At 31.1% G+C, this 22,511-nt stretch overlaps 2 protein-coding genes across 5 annotated transcripts in view; one reads left to right on the forward strand and one right to left on the reverse strand.

Moving 5' to 3' along the window:
* The window catches only part of kcc (solute carrier family 12 member kcc), a 279,798-nt gene that overhangs the window by 254,511 nt on the left and 2,776 nt on the right, over window positions 1–22,511 (reverse strand). For all 3 annotated transcript variants that reach the window (XM_089696791.1, XM_089696788.1, XM_089696789.1), the window contains exon 2: window positions 17,578–17,800. In XM_089696791.1, coding sequence (XP_089552917.1) covers window positions 17,578–17,698 — 121 coding nt within the window. In that variant the 5' untranslated portion in view covers window positions 17,699–17,800. The remainder of the gene's footprint in view (window positions 1–17,577; window positions 17,801–22,511) is intronic.
* Window positions 1,507–5,057, forward strand: LOC149488007 (uncharacterized). 2 transcript variants are annotated; one of them, XR_016315782.1, is made up of 3 exons: window positions 1,507–1,756; window positions 1,843–3,654; window positions 4,414–5,057. XR_016315782.1 is itself a non-coding variant. In XM_089696758.1 (2 exons), the coding sequence occupies exon 2, from the start codon at window positions 1,916–1,918 to the stop codon at window positions 3,041–3,043; it is 1,128 nt and encodes a 375-aa protein (XP_089552884.1). In that variant the 5' UTR covers window positions 1,507–1,756; window positions 1,843–1,915; the 3' UTR covers window positions 3,044–5,057. The 2 variants fall into 2 exon arrangements, 1 of the variants encoding a protein (XP_089552884.1); XM_089696758.1 differs by having other exon boundaries at window positions 1,843–5,057.

The following is a 22,511-nucleotide window of genomic DNA, read 5'->3' on the forward strand; positions in this document are numbered from 1 at the left end:
TATCTATTTTGTTAATGAATAGGACATTGTTATGATGTTGAAAATCATTTGAAAATTCTTTTAATGTTGGGGGATGGGAAAAGTTTGTATAGACTTCTTTTGAAATTAAATTATTACCAAAGTTATGGGGCACCTTTCCCTAAAGAATAATGATGATATACATTTGGCATGTACATAGTTAGTAAATACGACGTATTTTTAACTTCAAAAATAGGGTAAAAGTGGGATAGATGCCGCACTAGGATAGATGCCCCATTTTCAAAAAACCTCACTTCCCAGAGTCCTGACTACGAATTAATGATTTAAATAGGAGCTCCTATCACCCCGCACCTCGTGTACGCATGAGCTGTTGTTTGGTGAAGACGTGTTTCGCTAGTGCGTGTTATAATATCGGCGGCGAACTTCACGAACACGTTAAAATTTAAAAAGGTTGATATTTGCCTTTGCATAACTTTATAAGTATTAATAAATTTCACTATATTTCTTATTATGTCTATACACTGGTTCATTAAGTACAAATCTAAGTGAAAATAGTGGCTCTTTTGTTTTTATTTAATAAAAAAACTACTGGGGCAGCTATCCTTATCAAAAAGGATAGTTGCCCCTTTTTTTTCGAGGGATAGATGCCCTTAGGGGCCTCTAAGGGCATCTATCCCTCAATACATATGTACATGTTAGTATCGATAATCACAGGTACTGTTTATATTTTTACCTGATTGCGTCAGAGGTTTTCTCTATGTTAACCGATTTTACTCGTTTAATTTGCTTTTTTTTTGTTATGTTTACTTACTTATTAATGATCTGCCCTTATACTGATTGTAGGAGAACCACGCCACGAAAATACAAAAGAAAAGAAGGAGTGCGAGCGCAAGTATATTCTTGGACAACAGAACAACTATGTGAACTTGACATTTGCTGGTTTATCATATTAATTTTATTAGATTTCGCGTTTATAGAGTATGTCAGGCATCTATCCCACTCTGCAGGCATCTATCCTCCTTAGTATTTTCATGGTGGGGCAACTATCCAACTAGGTAGGCATCTATCCTCAAAAAAGGTGTTCTACAAAAATATTTATTACACATTATCTATAAATGATAGGATTAAAAATATATATAGTAATTCAAAACAGATAATTAACCTAGCTATATTCATACAAAGTGTTCGTATAAGATTCATGTTTTTTAAATTATGAGGCTATTTCAAAAAGTGGGGCATCTATCCCACTTTTACCCTATTACAGCATACTGTCGTGTAATCTGACTATTATATTACCCCATTGTAACGAAACTATTTTAAAATATTTCTTGTAAAAAAGCAAATGTTTATCTAATAAGCTAGCTCTTATCACGTCTTAATATTGACACGCTTAGTAATATTTTAGTTATGTAATGAAGACGACTTAATTACCATATTCTTCATGGTCACCGCGTTGTTCGTAGCAACTGCGTAAATAAGGTCTATGAGGTCTTTTCTGGGCTAATTACAACTATAATATACAATATTGTATGTATGTAAAATGAAATGAAGCTCTTTCCCTACTTCATTGCATTTTGAATAACATTGTCTTTTACATTTATTAATTTTAAAGTATTTAATCTGTGGTGACAGCTCTGCTCGTTATGGTTCATTCCTTAAAATTTATACTCTCTGGTTTTTTAAAGTGATTAAGCAACGTGGTTTATTTTATAAAGAAATATTTAAGAGCAAACATTATTTGAAGCAATAGCTTTTAATGTTGTTTCTCTTGTTACAGGTTAGTAATTAAGTATAACTTGTATTAAATGTTTAATTGTAAAATAATTGTGTTTTGTGAAAATAAAAATAAATCTCTTGTTACAGAGCAACAACTTTGGTTTTTTGTTTCTATAATTCACCATTACAAAACAACATTAACAAAGCTAATATTTAAACAATGGAGAAATTAAAATTCGAATTTACCGTAAAACAAAGCGAGGATCCAAAAACAAATGTAATATGCATAACCTCAATTATGGACGCTGATAACCACACTTTCCTCATTCCGGAACAATTTCAACCGGTGAGACTACACGACGTGGTAATAAAAACCCAACATTTTCAAAAATTAAAAGCCACGCTGCAAAGAAGGCACGAAAAAAGACACGTATGGATTGCACTAACACCCGAGTTACATGATGCTTATATGGACGAAGATGGAAACATGCAATTTAAAGGGTATTTTCTGGAAGAAAAAGCACAACAGCAGGTATTTACGAATGAACCTTCAACAGAAGTTCTTACAAGAATTTTGGAAAATTTCTCGGAATTGAAGAAAGATTCTAAACAGTTTAATTTGAAATCAATATCTGAAAAGTTTGTAATAGAAAAATTCACAAAAAGAACATCAAGTGTAACACAGTGGATGGACATCTTTGAAGCTGAGTGTACTCGTATAGGCATCGATGAAGATATTCAGAAGATTCAAGTGTTTAGGTTATTTTTGGACGACTCATGTCAAGATTGGTATAATTCTATGCTTATAAAATATACAATAAGTTCAAAATGGTATATTTGGAAAAAAAACTTTTGTGAAACTTATGCGACCAAGGGCTGGACACCAATAAGGTATGCTTTTTTGTTTAAATATAGGCAGGGCTCATTGTTAGAATATGCTCTAAAGAAGGAAAGACTTTTATTAGAGATAAACAAATTAATAGATAAACCTACTTTAATTGATTTAATTGTAATTGGGTTACCTAATTTTATTGCTGATAAAATTGATAGAAATCAATTGAAAGAGACTGAGGATTTGTTTAATAGTATTCGGGGCTTAGAACATTTAATAAATAAGAAAATTTTAGATAAAAAGGGAGTCGACCCGAAAAAAATTAAAGAAGAAAATTTAAAAGACCGACCATGTCGGATCTGTGAGAAAGAAAAGAAAGCTACTCGTTATCATTCTGAATCGGTATGTTGGTACAAAAATAAAGACGGTGATCGCTCAAAAAAAGAACTTATTAGAAGTGTTAACAATTCTGAATTAGAATTAAGTCTAAATGAAATAGATCCAAAAAACTGTTAATTCCACCATTAATCAAAATTAAGTTAATAATAAATGATTCTGTGGAAACATTAGGCGTTTATGATTCAGGTTCAAATGTAAGTTTAATTAATTCAAGATTATTAGCAAAAAAAAATAACCCCAACAACCACAGCAGTTGTCAGGCAAATTTAAGGACGATTAATGGTGTAAAAAAGTCAACAGGAATAGTAACATTAAAAATTAAAATATTTGAAATGGAAAAAAATATACCTGTTTTTGTCATAGATGAACAAAATTTTGAATATGATTTTTTGGTTGGATTAGATTGCATTAAATCTTTTCAACTGATTCAAAATGAAAACTTAGAGATTACACAAAAATCAATTGACAAGATAAGTCAAATAAACAAGAATGTTTCTGACTCAACAGGGGATAAGATTCAAAACAAACAATATTTCATGGATGTAAACAAGGATAGGGAAGTAACAAATAATTTTTTTATGAATGATAAATATAAAGTAAACTTTAATGAACACATAGAAGTCAAAACCTTTAATATCTCAGTGAATCACTTGAACATTCAGCAACGGTCAGAAATAGATGATTTAATTAGCAAATATAAAACACTATTTGCAAAAGATAAATATGATGTAGGTTCAGTGCAGGGCTATGAAGCACATATAGATTTACTAGTCGACACATATTGTAGCAAGAGGCCATATAGGTGCAATTTTGAGGATAAAAAAGAAATAGAAAAACAAGTTTCAAAATTGTTAGAGAAAAACCTAATTGAAGAATCTTATAGTCCTTTTGCGGCCCCTGTAACATTAGCCTACAAAAAAGAAGAAGGCCGAAAGTCTAGATTATGCATAGATTTCAGGGATCTCAATAAAATAGTGGTTCCTCAGTCTCAACCATTTCCGCTTATAGAGGATTTAATGGTTAAAACAAGAAATTGTAAATTTTTCTCTACATTAGATATAAATTCTGCATTCTGGTCTATTCCTTTAAAAGTGGAAGACAGGAAAAAAACAGCGTTTGTTACTCAGGAAAATCACTTTCAATGGACCTGTCTACCATTTGGTTTAAAAACTTCTCCTGCAATTTTCCAAAGAATACTAACTAGCATTATTAGAAAACATCAACTATCCAATTTTACAGTAAATTTTATTGATGACATTTTAGTTTTTTCACAGACATTCGCTGAACACATTAAACATTTATCATTATTATTAGAAGCTATTTCAAAGGAGGGCTTTAGATTAAAATTCTCTAAATGTACTTTTGCTCAGGATTCTGTGAAGTATCTAGGTCACATAATAAGAAATAACACAGTTTCTCCACTCAAGGACAATTTAATAGCGATAAAAGATTTTCCGATTCCAAAAACGAAGAAAAACATTCGACAGTTTTTAGGAAAAATAAATTTCTATGGTAAATATATACCAAATATATCTATCATGCTAGATCCAATCCATAATTTATTAAGGAAAGATCAAAAATTTTATTGGACAGAAAAATGTCAAGAAACTTTTGATACCATAAAAAAATTGCTTTGCATGAAACCTATTTTAGAAATATTTGATCCAAATTTACCCATACATATTTATACAGATGCAAGCATACAAGGTATAGGGGCTATTTTGAAACAACTCCAAGAAAATGGAGAAGAAAAGCCATGCGCCTATTTTTCGAGAAAATTAAATGAAAGTCAAAAACGGAAAAAAGCTATTTATCTTGAATGTTTAGCGATTAAAGAAGCCGTAAAATACTGGCAACATTGGCTCATAGGAAAAAAATTTAAAGTGTTTACAGATCATAAACCGTTAGAAAAAATGAATATAAAGGCAAGAACGGATGAAGAACTTGGAGATCTTACATATTACTTATCACAATTTAACTTTGAAATTATATACTCACCGGGAAAGAATAATTTAGAAGCAGACAGTTTAAGCAGAAACCCTGTATTAGAACCACATATAAATCAGGATGAAATTTTGAAAACAGTAAATTTTATTAATATAGAAGACATCAAGAATGATCAAGAGAACAATGAAAGTATTAGACTATATAAAAATAAACTTATATTAAAAGACAAAATATATTTAAAAAAAATAGGAAAAAAAGAGAAAATTATACTCACCGAAGAATTTAGTAAAAAATTAATAAAAAACATACACCATACATATTGTCATATAGGAAGAACACAAACAGAAAATAAAATCAAACCATATTATACAGCAAAAAATTTAATACATAATATTAAACAAATATGTGATAATTGTGAAATATGCATTAAAAATAAATCCAGAACTAAATTTAAATATGGACTAATGTCTCATCTGGGTCCCGCTTCGTATCCCTTTGAAATAGTCTCAATAGATACCATTGGTGGATTTGGGGGCTCTCGCTCTACTAAGACCTATTTACATCTTTTAATTGACCATTTCACTAGGTATGCTTACATATTGACATCAAAAACTCAAAGCGGAAATGATTTTATAAAACTTGTAAAAAAAATTACTCCTGAAAATAAAATTGGGATGATCCTATCAGATCAATACCCAGGAATAAATTCTAAAGAGTTCAAAAATTTCTTAAAACAAGAAAACATACCTATTGTCTTTACCGCAGTAAATGCACCGTTTTCAAATGGAATAAATGAACGCTTAAACCAAACGTTAGTGAACAGGATAAGGTGTAAAATAAATGAAAAGAACGATAAAGTAGCATGGACAACTATTGCCCATGAATGTACCCGGAAATATAATGAAACTGAACACACTGTGACCGGATTTTCACCAATATATTTAATGGAAGGAAGAGTTATTAATATGTTACCTGACGAATTGAGAGAACATAAAACACAAAATGATTTATTACAAGATAGGAAGATCGCTTTGGAGAGAACTATCAAATCACATAATTATAATAAGCAACAATTCGACAAAAATAGAAAAAATATTCAATTGAAAGCAGGAGACTTTGTCTATGTGGAAAATGGCAATCGGTTAAACAGGAAAAAACTTGACGAATTAAAGATTGGACCTTATGAAATTTTGGAAAAATTATCTAACTCTATTTATAAAGTAAATACGGGTTACAAAAAATTTGAATCTAACTTGTTTCACATTACCAAGCTTATACCACTGTCTAAATAGCATTATCATTCTATTAAATAACTACATAATATGTCATTCTATTATTTAGCTGTATTACATTTTAGGGGGGGAGATGTAAAATGAAATGAAGCTCTTTCCCTACTTCATTGCATTTTGAATAACATTGTCTTTTACATTTATTAATTTTAAAGTATTTAATCTGTGGTGACAGCTCTGCTCGTTATGGTTCATTCCTTAAAATTTATACTCTCTGGTTTTTTAAAGTGATTAAGCAACGTGGTTTATTTTATAAAGAAATATTTAAGAGCAAACATTATTTGAAGCAATAGCTTTTAATGTTGTTTCTCTTGTTACAGGTTAGTAATTAAGTATAACTTGTATTAAATGTTTAATTGTAAAATAATTGTGTTTTGTGAAAATAAAAATAAATCTCTTGTTACAGAGCAACAACTTTGGTTTTTTGTTTCTATAATTCACCATTACATGTATAGTACATACTTCTATATAGCATGTAATGTTTAACATAGCGATTGACGAACCAAAGCCAAATAAATGGATTAGCGTGTGTTACATAATCATATAAAAACAGCAAATGTTTAACATTAACTATGGATGGTAAATATTAAGTACGGTCCGGAGATTATTTGGAACTAATTGAGGAACATACATTTTAAATAATCCATCATTTATGATTTAACATAAGAAAACTATGTACTTAAATTTTGTGTTTAGTTATAAAGGTATGCAATATTATAAATCTAACTCAAAATTTATATAAAGGCGAAGTAAATTGAAATTCTGAGTTATAAAATAACCACGTCCACATTTCTAATTATCGCGGCATTCAAACGAATAAAAGAAAGTACTATATCGCTGTATAAACTGCAAAGTCAGCGAAAATGCAAAGTTTACGTAGCCAAGTAAACCAGATTAGTGCGGCGTTTCCCGGCAGGAAGAAATATTAGGTCAGCTGCCTTAATAGCTCCACTGATCCAATAAGCGAGTGTGCCGAGTTTCTGTCGGTATGTCACTCGATTTATTTATCATTTACTTGGCCCGTACTTAATTGGCACGTTGGTTTAGTAGTTTACGTGTTGAAGACATGTAGTAAACAAGCCTAGTTGTTCACGAGATCGTTAGTTTGATTTATATAATGATCAAAAAACGCTTCTTGGAGGTGTCTTAAAAATAAAAGAGAATAAAACACATTGAATTTCAAATGCCTATAGGCCTCAATGTTGTATCTATACCTTCTTGATCACACGTGTAACTAAACTACCTACGTCTATAATAATAACCATACATTATTGACTAAATATTTGGTGCTATATAAATACTCATTACTTAGCCGTATTTTTACTATTGAGAGCCATTTCTTGTATCTTTTCCACGAATAGTCGTATAAGAGCCGCGGGCTCAAATCAGGCGGCGCAAATTGGGAGAAATGAACGATTTTATCTATCATTTGGCCAATAACATTCCAAGTTTTAGTCTGATTGGTGTTAAGGTTTTTCTCTTGTTTAGGAGATTTTTTTTCATGTTTAAAATACGAAGAAATATACCAACTATTTCTTGCGTCTATTCAACTGCAGGCAGTCTGTAGCTGTATGAAACTTTGTCTCAATTTGTAGCACAATTTAATACGAAGCTTGGTTATATTTATTTCTATTACATCTTAATAATGATGACAATTGTATCTAAAACAATTGTAACGAAAAAAGTTAAAATATTATGATAAAAAGTTTCTAATTACGCAATATTCAATAGCAAGCTTGAAAGCAGCCGTCCGTACGTAAATGTTAAAGGTCCTGTCCTTTTGAACACTGAAAATCCTGTAAAGAGTCTTCACAATAAAATTTATTCAAGCAATGACTGTATTGAGATCTTAGCTCGACATTCACTAAGAAAGAGCGATTTATCTAGAAATTATATTTCCACGAAGTGTTTACCTTAAACCTGAAATTATTTGGGAAATATTTAAGAACATAATACTGTAAGTTTGGGACACTTTTTGTGTTTAATACAATACAAAATATATAAATCTTTGAAATAATATAATTTATATCTTTTCCAGGTATTGTATATCCAAGAATCTATGTATGTATTATCTACTTATTTTATTTACAAAATTGCTTTTTATAATATCTTTAGCTATTTTTTCGAAACATTTTTAATATAATATTATAAGTATCACGTCAACATCCTGCTTCGATCATCGGAGCAGAGCAGCAATGAAAATGTTGCAAAAATATTCCTTTGTGAGACTAAGCGGGTAAATACTTCAAATTTTGGTTTACTATCCTAAGATTCATTTACCGAGTGGTCTATCCGAGAATGAGCTTTGGAGCAGAAATTTGTCATGACCTAAATAAAATAAGGAAAAATACTTAGGTATAAAAATGATTTCATTTCGTTCAATTAAACGGCACAATTGCACCTATTTAATTGAAACAGGATATTATATTCTTAAAGGTATATTTACATAATGCATGGAACGTGGCTAGCTAGCTACTAGTTCTATGACGTGGCATAATAAAAAGGTAAAACGCAAATTCAATTATTATAAATACATTATAATATTAAATAGAAAGATTATATATCCGCTGCATTAAACTCATTTATACTTGTAAAAAAGAGCTTAGAAATTAAGCACAGACTCTTATTAATTATTACCTTTAAACCTAGATTTCTTCTTAGATCTTTAAGTTTCAGTGTTTTAATCAAAATAAAAAACATATTTTTTTTTTATTAGAGAGATTAAGATCTTAAAATGAGCAATAATTTTTCCATTAACAATATGACATAAATCTTTATAGATTTTTAAATATTTGATGCAATACAAAATATCTCTAGACTTTGTTAATGATTAACATCAATAAGGTCTAAGCTTTTTTCAGAGGAGAATGCGCAAGCTTACACATGACTTAAGTTTCCACAGACCAGAGCAATGAACTACTGTCTAAACTATGTGTTTCATCTCGTATTTTTATCAATTATAGTGTGGTACTGGCACGGATGGATGGTTTGTAGAATTCATCTGCGATCTAGTCTTTATAATATATGGCTATGGCTCAATTTTCACCTAATAAGTTATTACTTATAAAGCAGAAGCTTAGCAGAACTGCGACAATACGTCTATTTCTATACGTCTAAGCTTACAGAATTCATTCTAACGGATTAAAATAGATGCAGGTTTTAAAAATCAAACGAGAAAACATCAAACATTTTTAAATTGATGTTGTATTCTGCTGTATATTGTCACAAAACATCAGAAGCTGTCCAATCGAGCGCTTCTTCCAATGAAATTTATTCAGAGCAGTTTTATAGATGACTTACGTTTTCCACCTAGTTTACGTAACCATTCGACTGTAAGCTTTCATACTTCTTTATTTTTCAATAATGTTTATTTATTTGTGCTTAATTTATATCCATACTAGCGGTCCCCCCCGGCTTCGCCCGTGGTACATATGAAAAATAGATGTTGGCCGATTCTCAGACTTACCCGATATGCACAGAAAATTTCATGAGAATCGGTCCACCCGTTTCGGAGGAGTATGCAGACTAACATTGTGACACGAGAATTTTATATATAAGAAGATAAAGATTTAATTTAATTATAAGTAACTGATGACACATGGATGACACAGCTATGTGTTTCTTATAGCTCATAATTTCTAATACTATTTTCACTACATATTATAAAACAAAGTCGCTTACTCTGACCCTATGTCCCTTTGCATGCTTAAATCTTGAAAACTACGTAACCGATTTTGTTGCGGTTTTTTTATTAGGTAGAGAGATTGAAGAGGAAGGGTTTAGTATATAATTTATTAGGTTTTAGACAAAGCGGGAGAAGCCGCGGGCGGAAAGCTAGTAAGATATAAATAAAAGATAAACTTTTCTAACCCTTTTCACGAGAGTCAGCTTTCTTTTTTTTATTACTAGTTTTATTGCTATCAATGCAATATAAGCATAGCAATTTAAAAAAAATCAAAATCTATTATAATAGACCGGGAGATACTGACACAAAATTTCGAGTCATTTGTAACAGGATGGCGGTTCTACAGGGGTCTTAGTACGCAATGATAAAAAGAAAAATGATGGTGTGATCGCTGGTATCGGTGGTTTAGTCGCGTGGGCGTTAGCCGAACTCGTCGGAAAAATAGCGAAAGTCAAACGATTTGTAACACAAAAATTTTAGTATTTACCGATAGCCCATAAAAAAGAAGTAGGCGGTAGTGTCATGCCATACTTTTCCGGTGTGACTTACAGCCCGCCATACCGACGCGAATATGTTGATTTAAATAAAACAATTATTCAACCATTTGTACCAGGCTAACTTTTGCACAGGTAACCATCGTCGTGCAGCCATTTACGAAAATCGCCATGCCATACTTTTCGGACGATTCCAACTGGTCGCCATACCGCCGAAAATCTGCAAAAAAAATTTATTTCGCCAAACTTTTTGTACCAGTATTGCATTTGGATTTTTGGAGAGTATTTGATAAAATGTGACCATTATTATATTTGCCATACTTCTAGTAGGGGGAAAAAGTGCTGTCATACTTGAAAAATTAATTTAGTATTAATTTATATAAGTGAAGATTTCCAACACCTAGATCTTTGAAATTTTGTATTTATATTCTTTGATCCTCAAACTTCCAGGAAAAATAAGTGCCATACTGTTACAAATCGTTTGACTTTCGCTATTTTCCGACGAGTTCGACTAACGCCCACGCGACTAAGCCGCCGGTACCAGCGTTCATACCATCATTTTTCGTTTTGTCATTGCGTACTAAGAACCCTGTAGAACCGCCATCCTGTTACAAATGACTCGAAATTTTGTGTCAGTATCTCCCGGTCTATAAGTACACTTTTACGTTCACTTTTTATAGAGACTGGGAATGAAATTGGAAATCGATATTGTGCGAAATTATTCCCCGCAATGTGTTTAATGAGGACTCTTTTATGTTAATTTTTCATCGCATTGAAAGGCACTGAATATTTTAATGATCATACTTTTTTATAGCAAATTTTGCGTGAGTACCTACATTAAATGTTTATACGCATGATATATTTCTTATACTAAAAATATGTCACAAAGTATAATTAGGATCATGATACGGTTGCGTGTCACTAAACTATAACTTTATATAGTTTATAGACAAAAGGTATGTAGTAAAGTTCCGAAGTGCTAACATTAATTGCATTCATCTCTCACAGGCGTCGATTAGAATTCCAAACGCTGATAGTCTCCATTCATCCGTAAATACAAGACAATCCTGGGTTTAGGAGTCTCGTAATACCTAGAGCTACGTATGTGTTTGATGAAGCTTTTCGCTTCTATAAATAAAAGCAAGAATTGGGTGATTGTTTCAAGATACTTATTTTCATCAAGGAATCAATACTTAATATTATAAATGCGAAAGTAACTCTGTCTGTCTGTCTGTTACTCAATCACGCCTTAACTACTGAATCAATTTGCGTGAAAATTGGTATAGAGATATTTTGATACCCGAGAAAGGACATAGGATAGATTTTATCCTGGAAATCCCACGGGAACGGGAACTATGCGGGTTTTCTTTGACTGCGCGGGGAAGCCGCGGGTGGAAAGCTAGTCTATACATATAATAAATCTGTAGAAGGGTCAATTCTGTACATTGAAAATATTGAAAAAATAAATAGCAGGGGGTGTTACTGGATCGATACCAAGCCCAAATATGTGATTAAAAAAATTTTTGTCTGTCTGTCTGTCTGTCTGTCTGTCTGTCTGTCTGTCTGTATGTTCAGGCATCACGTGAAAACTAACGGTTCGATTTCGATGAAACTTGGTATAATTATACCTTATTATCCTGGGCATAAAATAGGATACTTTTTATCCCGGAAAATTCGTAGAAAAAAAAATTCTATACATATAATAAATATGTAGAAGGGTCAATTATGTACATTGAAAATATTGAAAAAATAAATAGCAGGGGGTGTTACTGGATCGATACCAAGCCCAAATATGTGATTAAAAAAATTTTTGTCTGTCTGTCTGTCTGTCTGTATGTTCAGGCATCACGTGAAAACTAACGGTTCGATTACGATGAAACTTGGTATAATTATACCTTATTATCCTGGGCATAAAATAGGATACTTTTTATCCCGGAAAAATACGTAGAAAAAAAAATCTTAATTTTTCTTAATTTTTCCGCGCGGACAGAGTCGCGGGCGGAAGCTAGTTTATTTATAAAAATAAAAGCTAAGACATATAATTTCACATCATAAAGTATTCTAGATGTACGGAATCAATCAACATCCAAATCAATATAACTTATTATGAGAAACGATTCTAAAATTACTTTTAAATTTATTGAGAACACAGCAAATATCCTGATGTTCAAAATATAAAAATAACTCCCTTTCATGTTCATAAGAGCCAGTAATATTTACACTAATAGAAAATAAAGCGACGACAAATAGTTGCAATTTCCTCACTGGAATCATGGTGTTGTATTATTGGCAAACATTCTTCTAAGAGTATTTATGTTACTTCGAGTCGCACACATTGATTTCATGTCTTAGATGAAAAGTTTCTTGTTTGTGTGTGTTTATGTGTGTGTGTGTGTCTTATTATTTGAAAAACATAATCAATTTCTATAACTATTGATGGCTAAAGTAACTATGATTACGAACGAATCGAAGATGGACGAGCGACATGCATAAGAATTTGTAAATATTTTTAGTTCAATACAGGAAAGACCGAATTGACAATATTAAACCGGAACAGTACTTCCTCAGAAATAAGTATTTTTCTTAGTAATAATAAAAAAAACCTACGAGATACTTGTTAAAAGGATACAAATGGTGTGTGTTTTGCAATTAGTAACATAGTTTTGTTCACTGATACTTTTATAGAATATTTTACGCGGTATCTATTATAAAAATGTAGGTACTCGTATATAAGTAATAATATAGATAAAATCATTACCAAAAGTGTATTAAATAAATCCATTAACATTCAAATCTATGAATTATGAAATTAAAATTTGTTTACCCACCTCTGAGAAAACAGAATTTTCCGAGGGAAATATAAACCAAACAAGGAGCAAAATACATTTGTAGCCGAGGAAAGTTATTTGATTTGTATTGGAAAATCAATCCAACATTTTGCATTCGTTTTAACCTTTACAATATTGTAAACAAAACAGAACTGAAATACATTTCTGACCTTCACAAAACATGAATGTTTGTTATATCATAAAAATATTATATACCTAAGTAAACAGTATTATATATAACAGAATAGTTCGTATTTTGTCAACAAGTATGTAATACTGAGTTCGTGAAGCCTGTAGAATATAAACAAGAGCTTATCTTTAATTATATTTTCACTTTTAATAATATTTATCAATCCTGAATTAAGTCTTTATATATATTTTGTTCCACAGCTTGGCGTCTTTTATTTTAATTACGTAAAGATGATTCCTACTTTTAATCAAATTATTGTTGTTTTTTGTTATAAAATATTCAAAGAGGAAAGAAAGTTTAATCTATTCATTAATTTATTTGGCTGAACTGCTAGTAGGTATTATTCTTCAATGCGCAAATTGTTAACTCTATTCACAACTATTAGGAAAGCTGTAAAGTGTACCAAAGTAAGTAAAGTTAGTTTAGTAAGTATTACTAAGTATGTAAATAGCTAGGTACTGTATACTTTATTTATACTATGACTATTTTTATAATAAGAGAAATCATTTCTGTTTATTTTAATACAAATGTCTAACTAACTCGTGTCTCATAACTCAATGGACTTTAAAGTTTTATTTAGGCTTTAAATTCTAACTATAATTCCAACCATCATTTTTTACCATCTCAGTTCTATATAAAACAAATATTTTTCTATACAAAGTATATTATTCAATCATACGAGTAATTGTATCAATGCAATAAAGATTACGTGAATAAACGATGCTCGTATCAGTTACAACCGCTGAGGTTGCTCACTGACCACATAACAGCCTGGCGATCAGCTGATATTACATACATTTATATTTTATTGGTACCCCGCACACAAATTACCCGTAAAAATTGTTTATAGAAAACTGTTAAATAAATATTTCACGACATTTTTCACATGCGGCTCGATCTGATTCCATACTAAATTTTCTGCTTGTATTTTGGAAATCAATTGGCTGATATACATACATATATGTATTTCATTTCATTTCATTCATCATTTTTCTTATATAGATAGATAATTAACACCCAGACACAGAACAAATATCGATGTTCATGACACAAATATTTACTCGGGGTGGGAATCAAACCAACGACCTCTGGCTTTGAAGGCAGGGTCCCTACAAACAGCCAATCGGTTAGTCGCAATATTCACGATCCTGCCACTCATTTATTTGCACACAAATTAGCTGTAAAAATAGTGAAAAAAAAACTGTTTATAGGGCCCTCTTCACAATGGGCAGCGTTGGGCTAGTAGAGGCAATCACGATAGTGTAGGGAGCAGTACGATACATTCACTTACTAAATCTTTAGTCACTTTTTCTTCAGAAATATTGTCTTTGGCTAGAGAATCTATAATAAAAATATTCTGAATATAAATAGAATAGAATCTTCTAATAATATCTGCAGGAGTAAAATTTTATTATCCAACATAAAACAGCGTTTATTCATCAATACGATTGAGCAAAATATTACATAGGCAATAAAATACAATAGTATTAAACATAATAAATATTCATTTTACCTTCATTGTATTCCTACTTCATCAATATTGAGGCGATTTGCTGAAGAAATACGAATTAGTCTGGCTAATTTGTGAATAATTACACTTAAACAATTCTTAGAAAAAAAGACTTTGTCGCCGTTAGTTGATTATTTTTGTGGGAAACTTGAAACATTTTTCAAATAAAAAGCCAATTTACTAATTGTATTAACTAATACCTAGTTGGAGAAGTAAATTAGGTATTTCTTACCTAACTGTTTCTGAAATTAGCCGGAAATATTCTGAAGTTATTATTAACGGTAATAGAAATACTTTTTCAAAAGGCGGCAACGATATTCATTATCTACACTTCTCCTTTACTAAAATTTTCTGAAAGTCAACTTATTCAAAATAGTGAAAACTTAAGCAACAATAAAATCAATAATTTCATCAGATCATAATCACAAACTATCTAAGATCTAACTTTAGTTAAATGAACTATGTACATAGTTTACAGGCGCAAAACTTTCGATAACTTATTTCAATTTGATGACAAAGATTAACTGAAAGAGAAACTGAAGATTTTTGTTCTAAATTTCAGCCAAACACAGTTTAGATATCTTGTTTCTTGGAACTGATATAATCTGATACTTTGTCCGTTACATTATATGACTCTACTAAGGAAAGAAAAGCGAAATAGTGCGTAAGTTCGTTTATTAATATAATTCCTTTGTCTGAATTAAATATATTTTTCAAGTGTATGAACCGTATCTTGCTCTATTCCAGTTGTATTTTTTAAAGAAGTACACTATAAAATATAATATTGTAAAACAAAACTTTCAAAACAATAGTTCATAATGATAATAGTCTAATAAATGATGAATTTTTCAACAATAGCTAAAAAAAATATAAGATAAACAGTACTGTATTTGAAAAGGTCTATTAGTTTAAAACTTTGTAAAATTGCTTTTTGTAGCGAAAAGTTTATACAATACGAAGAAACTTCTGTCCATTTTTCAAATACATAAATTATATTATGATTTTTATCCCGAGTCGTGATCGTCAAAAGTTTCGTTTAAAAAGTTGTAACAGCAAATATTACAAAATTATAATTACTTTTCACTCATTTGTAAAAGAGAAAGTACAAAATTTTGTGAATTTTATACAACACATTTTCCAAATATCTTTCATCATAATTTTAAGCTATTGCATAGCTTCTATCGCGGGCCTTGAGCGCGGGGACCGAATCCAGAAATTCCGTAACGAAAAACCTCACGCTCCCCACTCCAACGGGCGCGGAGGTGTTCCTTGATGGCACGCTATACAATAGCTTTACCGTGGCAGTCCCCGAGTGCCACACGTCTTTTTTTAATCCTTTTGTTGTATTAAGTATAGTTTTCAATTAAACATTTAAATTTTAATTTTATAATAGCTACATATTTTTACTAGTTACATATGAGGAGCGTCGGAACAAAAACCGATAAACGACATGCTGTATTTTTTTTTTTTTTTTTTGTAATTTCGATGCTTTTGCATAATTTTACATGATAAGCTTATTGAATCTGTTCTAAAGCCGATGAATCTAGTAGAAAAATGCGCTTCAAGTTAAATGATCTATACAGATACCGATAAATCCACTGATGAGGTAAAAGAAAATTGATATCTTAACAGAAACCGATAAATCCTACATAAATTTAATAGATTTTTATAAGGTTGAGACAAAAACCGATATAGCAATTTTTAATTTTTAATTATTTAATTCCTCATATACTTAGTTTTAACCAAAAATGTTAATGGTTTTTTCACATAGCGATAAATCCTTAGTTGATTTTTTCAAAAAACGATAAATCCGGATAGTCTAAGCAAAAACCGCTATATCCATTTTTTTTTATTTTTTTTTTCGTTTATTACTTCACACACGAATCTGTTGATTTGGCCACCAAACAATGTTGCTAATGTTGATATATTAAGATTTTCTACTCTCTTTTACCTAAAAAAACAAAGAAATAAAACGTTTTTTCCGATTTGTCAAAAATCTTAGAAAGTGGATTTAGCGGTTTTTGTTCCGAAGCTCCTCATATGGAATAAATACAGCACGATAATAATTCTTAAGTAATATCGTAAATATCGGCTACCCATACAACAAATTCTCTACCTCATTTTCACTCATCATTGCTTCACTACGGCTCACCAACTATCCGATGACTCATACAAAATGTGGGAATATTGTTCAGATTGTTTTTTATCATACGTTTTACTACAGGGTATTTCCATTCTGATTTATCATTATATTTAGGCATTTGTAGTATACACGCAAGGCTAAATGGGGAGTGGAAAAATACTCTTTTAGTCTACTTCCAAACACAATGTATTTTATTGCCTATAATATTACTTCCAAATTCCTTTCTCGATACTAAATTCTATCTCCTGAAGAAGACTGAAAAGGGTGGCTGGCCTCTTTAAGTTTAGTCGTATTGACGATAAAATCTCGTAGGTACCTATTCTAAAATTAGTTTTCATAAACAATTATTAAGATATTTTCAACTTTATTGAACTGATCTTATAACAAACATAATATGTAAACAATTGCGAACTTAATAAGGATGAAATGGTCAATGGAGGCTTGTTTGGTCTAGGTACTGCGTCATGCAATAACGTGATGTAGGTACACATGTGCACGAGAATAATTACGTGATGTAGATTCAAAGATACCCAAATCGTCGCCTTACATAATAATATAAACTAACCTGGATCAGGCAGCAGCTTTCCTTTCAGCTCCACATCACTCTCCGCGGAAGTAGCCCCGTAGTTCTTGTAATTCTTACCCGAAGGTTCGTCGAACTTCGTCACCTTGAAGCGTTCGGACATTTTCACTATCACACTACACTGATATTATGCTTGAAGATATGTTTGTTTATTGAACACACCACAGTCGATTGTTTATAACTTCATTTTACACGATATGTATCACTGAAAATACATTTTCATTAAAATTAGCTATGACTTTCAATGCCTGAATTTCATGGACGCAGAAATATGACATACTAGAGGTCCGCCTCGGCTTCGGCCGTGGTACATATTTCGCAATAAAAGGTAGCCTATGTCCTTTCTCGGGTATCAAAATATCTCCATACCAAATTTCATGCAAATTGGTTCAGTAGTTTAGGCGTGATTGAGTAACAGACAGACAGACAGAGTTACTTTCGCATTTATAATATTAGTATGGATGTAATTCTTTATAATTAACTACTTTTCATTTATTGAATTTGTAACAGAATTATTATTATAACCACGAGGAAGCGCTACGGAGATCGCGGTCACAAAGAGCCGGCAGCTTTAGAGGTATTAGATATCTCCCAGAATTATTATTTGCATAAATAATAATCAAAATTTGCAAGTGAAATATGTATCCTTCTAAGGAAAAGGCAATTATTTTCGTAGACGGAGACGTCAATCTAATTTAAAAGTAAAAAACGCTCATAGTGACGAGCTTTCAGGACTTTGAAATCCTAATGCACATATGTCGTGGCTAAACCTAGTCGTTTACAGTTCCGACTGGAAAATGCGATGTCATTTACTAAAACGCGCTCCATCCAACTAAATTGCACCCTGCAGCCAAGAAATTGTTCGCCATAACTCCGATTTAAATACACAATTTGCTTTAGTTTTAATGACTTGAAAAAACGGAGGGAATATTTTTATGTATATTTTTTTAAACATTTTTCAAGCGCGTAAAGGTCGCGATATATTCTAACTACATACTCGTTATTATAATTATATTTAATTAAAATTTCTCTCAAAAGGCTGTATGTATTTTTAATTTATAATTGTCACATCATACTTATAACTACGAGCATGTATTTCATAATTTTTTAATCTTTATAGTTCGTTATAACATGTTTTATTCAAGTGAGAACAAACACTTCGAAGAGATGTATGTCAAATATATAATAATACTAGCGGTCCGCCCCGGCTTCGCCCGTGGTACATGTTTACGTTTTCTCTACATAAGAACCATCCTCGTACTTCAAGGAATATAATAAAAAAAGAATTATCGAAATCGGTTCAGCCGTTCTCGAGTTATGCGCTTACCAACACATTTTGCGATTCATTTTTATATATAAGACTAGCGGTCCGCCCCGGCTTCGCCCGTGGTACATGTTTACGTTTTCTCTACATAAGAACCATCCTCGAACTTCAAGGAATATAATAAAAAAAGAATTATCGAAATCGGTTCAGCCGTTCTCAAGTTATGCGCTTACCAACACATTTTGGGATTCATTTTTATATTATAGATTATTCTTATGTGTCATTATAGCACGTTCTATTAACTATTATAATTAGCTTATAAAATAATAATTAATTCTAGCTCTACAATAATAAGCTAGGGATTACAGAGCAATTGTATGCACGACACGTCACATAATGAATATGCGTATTTTTAAAATCATTAGCAATTCAAATGGGTTGGATTAAGTGGCATAATTTATATACTATAAAGAATAAATATACATGTACTTCTGTTGTACTATATTTATTTCATACGCAAAAACGCCAATTTGTGTATTTCTAAGTGATAAGAGACAGGAAATGAAATGCTAATTACAATGTTTGATTAGGTTTAAAACAAAATATCTGTATAAATCAATTTATATGGTTTGCATTTTAAGAACATTATGTTCGAATAAAATTAACTATGTATAAAATGTAATTAATAATTGACAATGATGGCATGTAGGTTTTTTGGTAAAGTTACAATAAATTAAAAATTTAAGCAAATGTAACCGCGCTGAATTTACAATATCGATATAATATAATACATATATTAAAGAAGAATCTTTCGTTCACTTTGTTCATATTAATTATTAACCAATACATAATAGACGTCCTTTATATCTAGTAGTTACCTACTGTTATGTGTTAGATACTTTAGCAAATCAAAAGCTTAAAAAGGCAAACATAATTAGCTTTTGGGTACTTTAAAAGCATTGGAAGACAGTATTGTAACCAAATCCAAAGAATAGATATATAGATTAACAATGTATGCGTTGATTGTGCATTTGTGATGAGAAAATAAATCAATTTTATTTTATTTAATCTTCAATTTGGATAGAACACAATTTGTATTTTTATAAAATGTTTGTTTTATTATAGTAATTGTATGATAAGAGACACAATCTTTAAGAAATGCTATGAAATAATGGCTTCTAATCTAGAACTTCATGTAAAATTTAAAATATTCACAAGTAATTTCATATTAAATACTACCTACTCAAAAGCGATTGATGTCTTTGAATGTACGTATAAGATGTTGACTGCTTCATATTCAACATAATTGAAAAGAAAAATTTAATAACGACACAAAAGCCTTTCGTCAAAAACAATTCAAGAGCGTGTGTGCACACGTGGCAGAAGTGGAACTTCTTTGAAATGATTCAAAGATACCATAATCGTCGCCTTAATCCATTTCGTGACGGTATTTCCATGATTTTTTTTACTCTCAACGCGCCAACGAAGTTTCACTTTAAAATAAAATTATAAAATCGTTGATAACATAAATATCGAGTAACAATCGGCCGATACTGATGCAATCCGGTAATACAAACACACAAATGACACCCAATTGATGTGTATTGAAATCGACAAATGGACATGGCAATGAATTAACGCGGTATGTAACAATGTTCTATTTAGTCTCGAATATTTTCTTTGTAAGACGTAATTTATGCAATTCATACTCTGTACTGTGACCATATTGCACGCCTCATAAGCGAAGCGTTGAGGTGGGTACTACTGTCACTTCGCGCAAAACATCTGATTTTTCAAACTTAAAATGTCTTTATGTATCATACATTGCACTTGTAAGATAAAACATACACACACATATTAAGAAAAAACACTATTTTTAACGTTCATGATATTTTTGATGTCATTTTTGTTATTTAAACTAGTTAAAAAACAGTTTAAAAAAGTTCTGTCTTGGACGTCCGTGTGTCTGTATGTGCGGATCCTTTTTCTTGTTAACACGATAGCGACCGAAATACTTTACTAATCGAGTCTTTTTTTTTCTCTTACGCTTGAGTATGCTCAGGAATAGAACCCTTTCATTTTTCAGGGTCTGATTCGATGTGGTTTAATTGTTATTAAATAAACAAAAATAATAATTAATAAATATTTATTAAAAAAAATTATGAGGCGTGCACTTTTGGATTTTCCAAATTATTTTAAATTAGTGTAGAGAAAATTCATACATGTACCTACTTCAAATTCTAACTTATATGTAGGTGACTTATATTGTACTTGTATTTTGTTACATAGGTACTACTTATAACACTATCTCACAAGTGGGAAAATAACTAATTTTCAATTTTTTAACTTTACATTATTAAGGAAGAATTTAACCATTTTAGCCTGTGGACAATATACAGTAATTTTTGACGTGATAACGTCTTTAAAATCGTTTTAGTCGGGTGACATGTTCAGAAACTTGTGTCACACCAAAACCTCACGAGCGCGATCGCAGGTATAACGAGAGAGAGACGGACCGATCTCGCGTCTCATCTCGAGCGCTGCCACTGCATTATGTTATCACGTAAACATCTCGATCGTAAACCTACTTTACAAACAACCAATTTTTTTTCACCAATAAAGTTGTTTTCTAACACATTTTCAGTATTAATAATTTTTTAAGGATTTCGTTTTCTTTAATAAACAGTTGTTTTTAAAAGATGAATTGAATAAAGAGTTCAGAGCGTTCATAAATCATCTCATCCATAAAGCCACTTAAGGCATTTCATAATATACATTATTGCCGTTTTTTTCCTACACGAGAAGTATTTGACGAAATGTAGTACTTTTTCAAGCTAAATAAATATTAAAAATTAATCCATTTGTGAAATAGCAAACTAGCAAAAAGGCTTAAATTAATTCATGAAAATAATTTTAATTTTCATACTTAAAGCATTGACAAAGGATTAAAAATTAATTTAGGTTTCAAAATTATTTTGACTCTACCAAGGCTGCGACAGGTCGCCGGGTCAATGGGTTTTAATACCGCTTAAATCTAATACATCTTAATGCAATTACTTCGCAAAGAACTAAATTGGCTTAGGGAAAATCTTTTTAATAAATAGTAATATATCTTTGATTGGTATGGGAGAATTTCTATGGAATTATTATCATTGGATAATATTGTTTGAGTATCAAAGTTTAAAGGTATATATGTATATGTATTGTACCCATATTACATATTTTTTATTACGAATGCAATCAATTGGATTGTTTTGTTTATTATTCTTAGGATCTGGTTGTTTAATGTTTATATAATAAGTTTATAAAGATAGAACAGAAAATTTCAAGAGCATCACATCCTAGGCGCCCGCCTAGTATTTTACAATATGACAAAAACTACGAATTTCTTACTCTCAAGTACCCTAAAGAGATAGATCCTTTATAATATAACTAGCGACCCGCCCTGGCTTCGCACGGGTGCAATGCTGATACTAAATACACTACAGAAAAACTGTGAACGTTGTACAATGTACATATATAAAAACATAGCGGCCCGCTCCGGCTTCGCACGGGTATAAAATATATAGCCGGACGGCCGGCCTGTACCTACCGCCACAAACGCTCCGTACCGCAATTTTTAAATCTGTAATATCTTCGAAAATATTCACTT

This window comes from Colias philodice, chromosome 6, assembly GCF_061535455.1.
Source record: "Colias philodice isolate Cphi_HAF_F1 chromosome 6, ilColPhil1 Martin Lab GWU primary, whole genome shotgun sequence".
Taxonomy (NCBI): domain Eukaryota; kingdom Metazoa; phylum Arthropoda; class Insecta; order Lepidoptera; family Pieridae; genus Colias; species Colias philodice.

Coding starts and splice junctions, on each gene's coding strand:
- LOC149488007 (XM_089696758.1), top strand. CDS start 1,916: ATGGAGAAATTAAAATTCGAATTTACCGTAAAACAAAGCGAGGATCCA.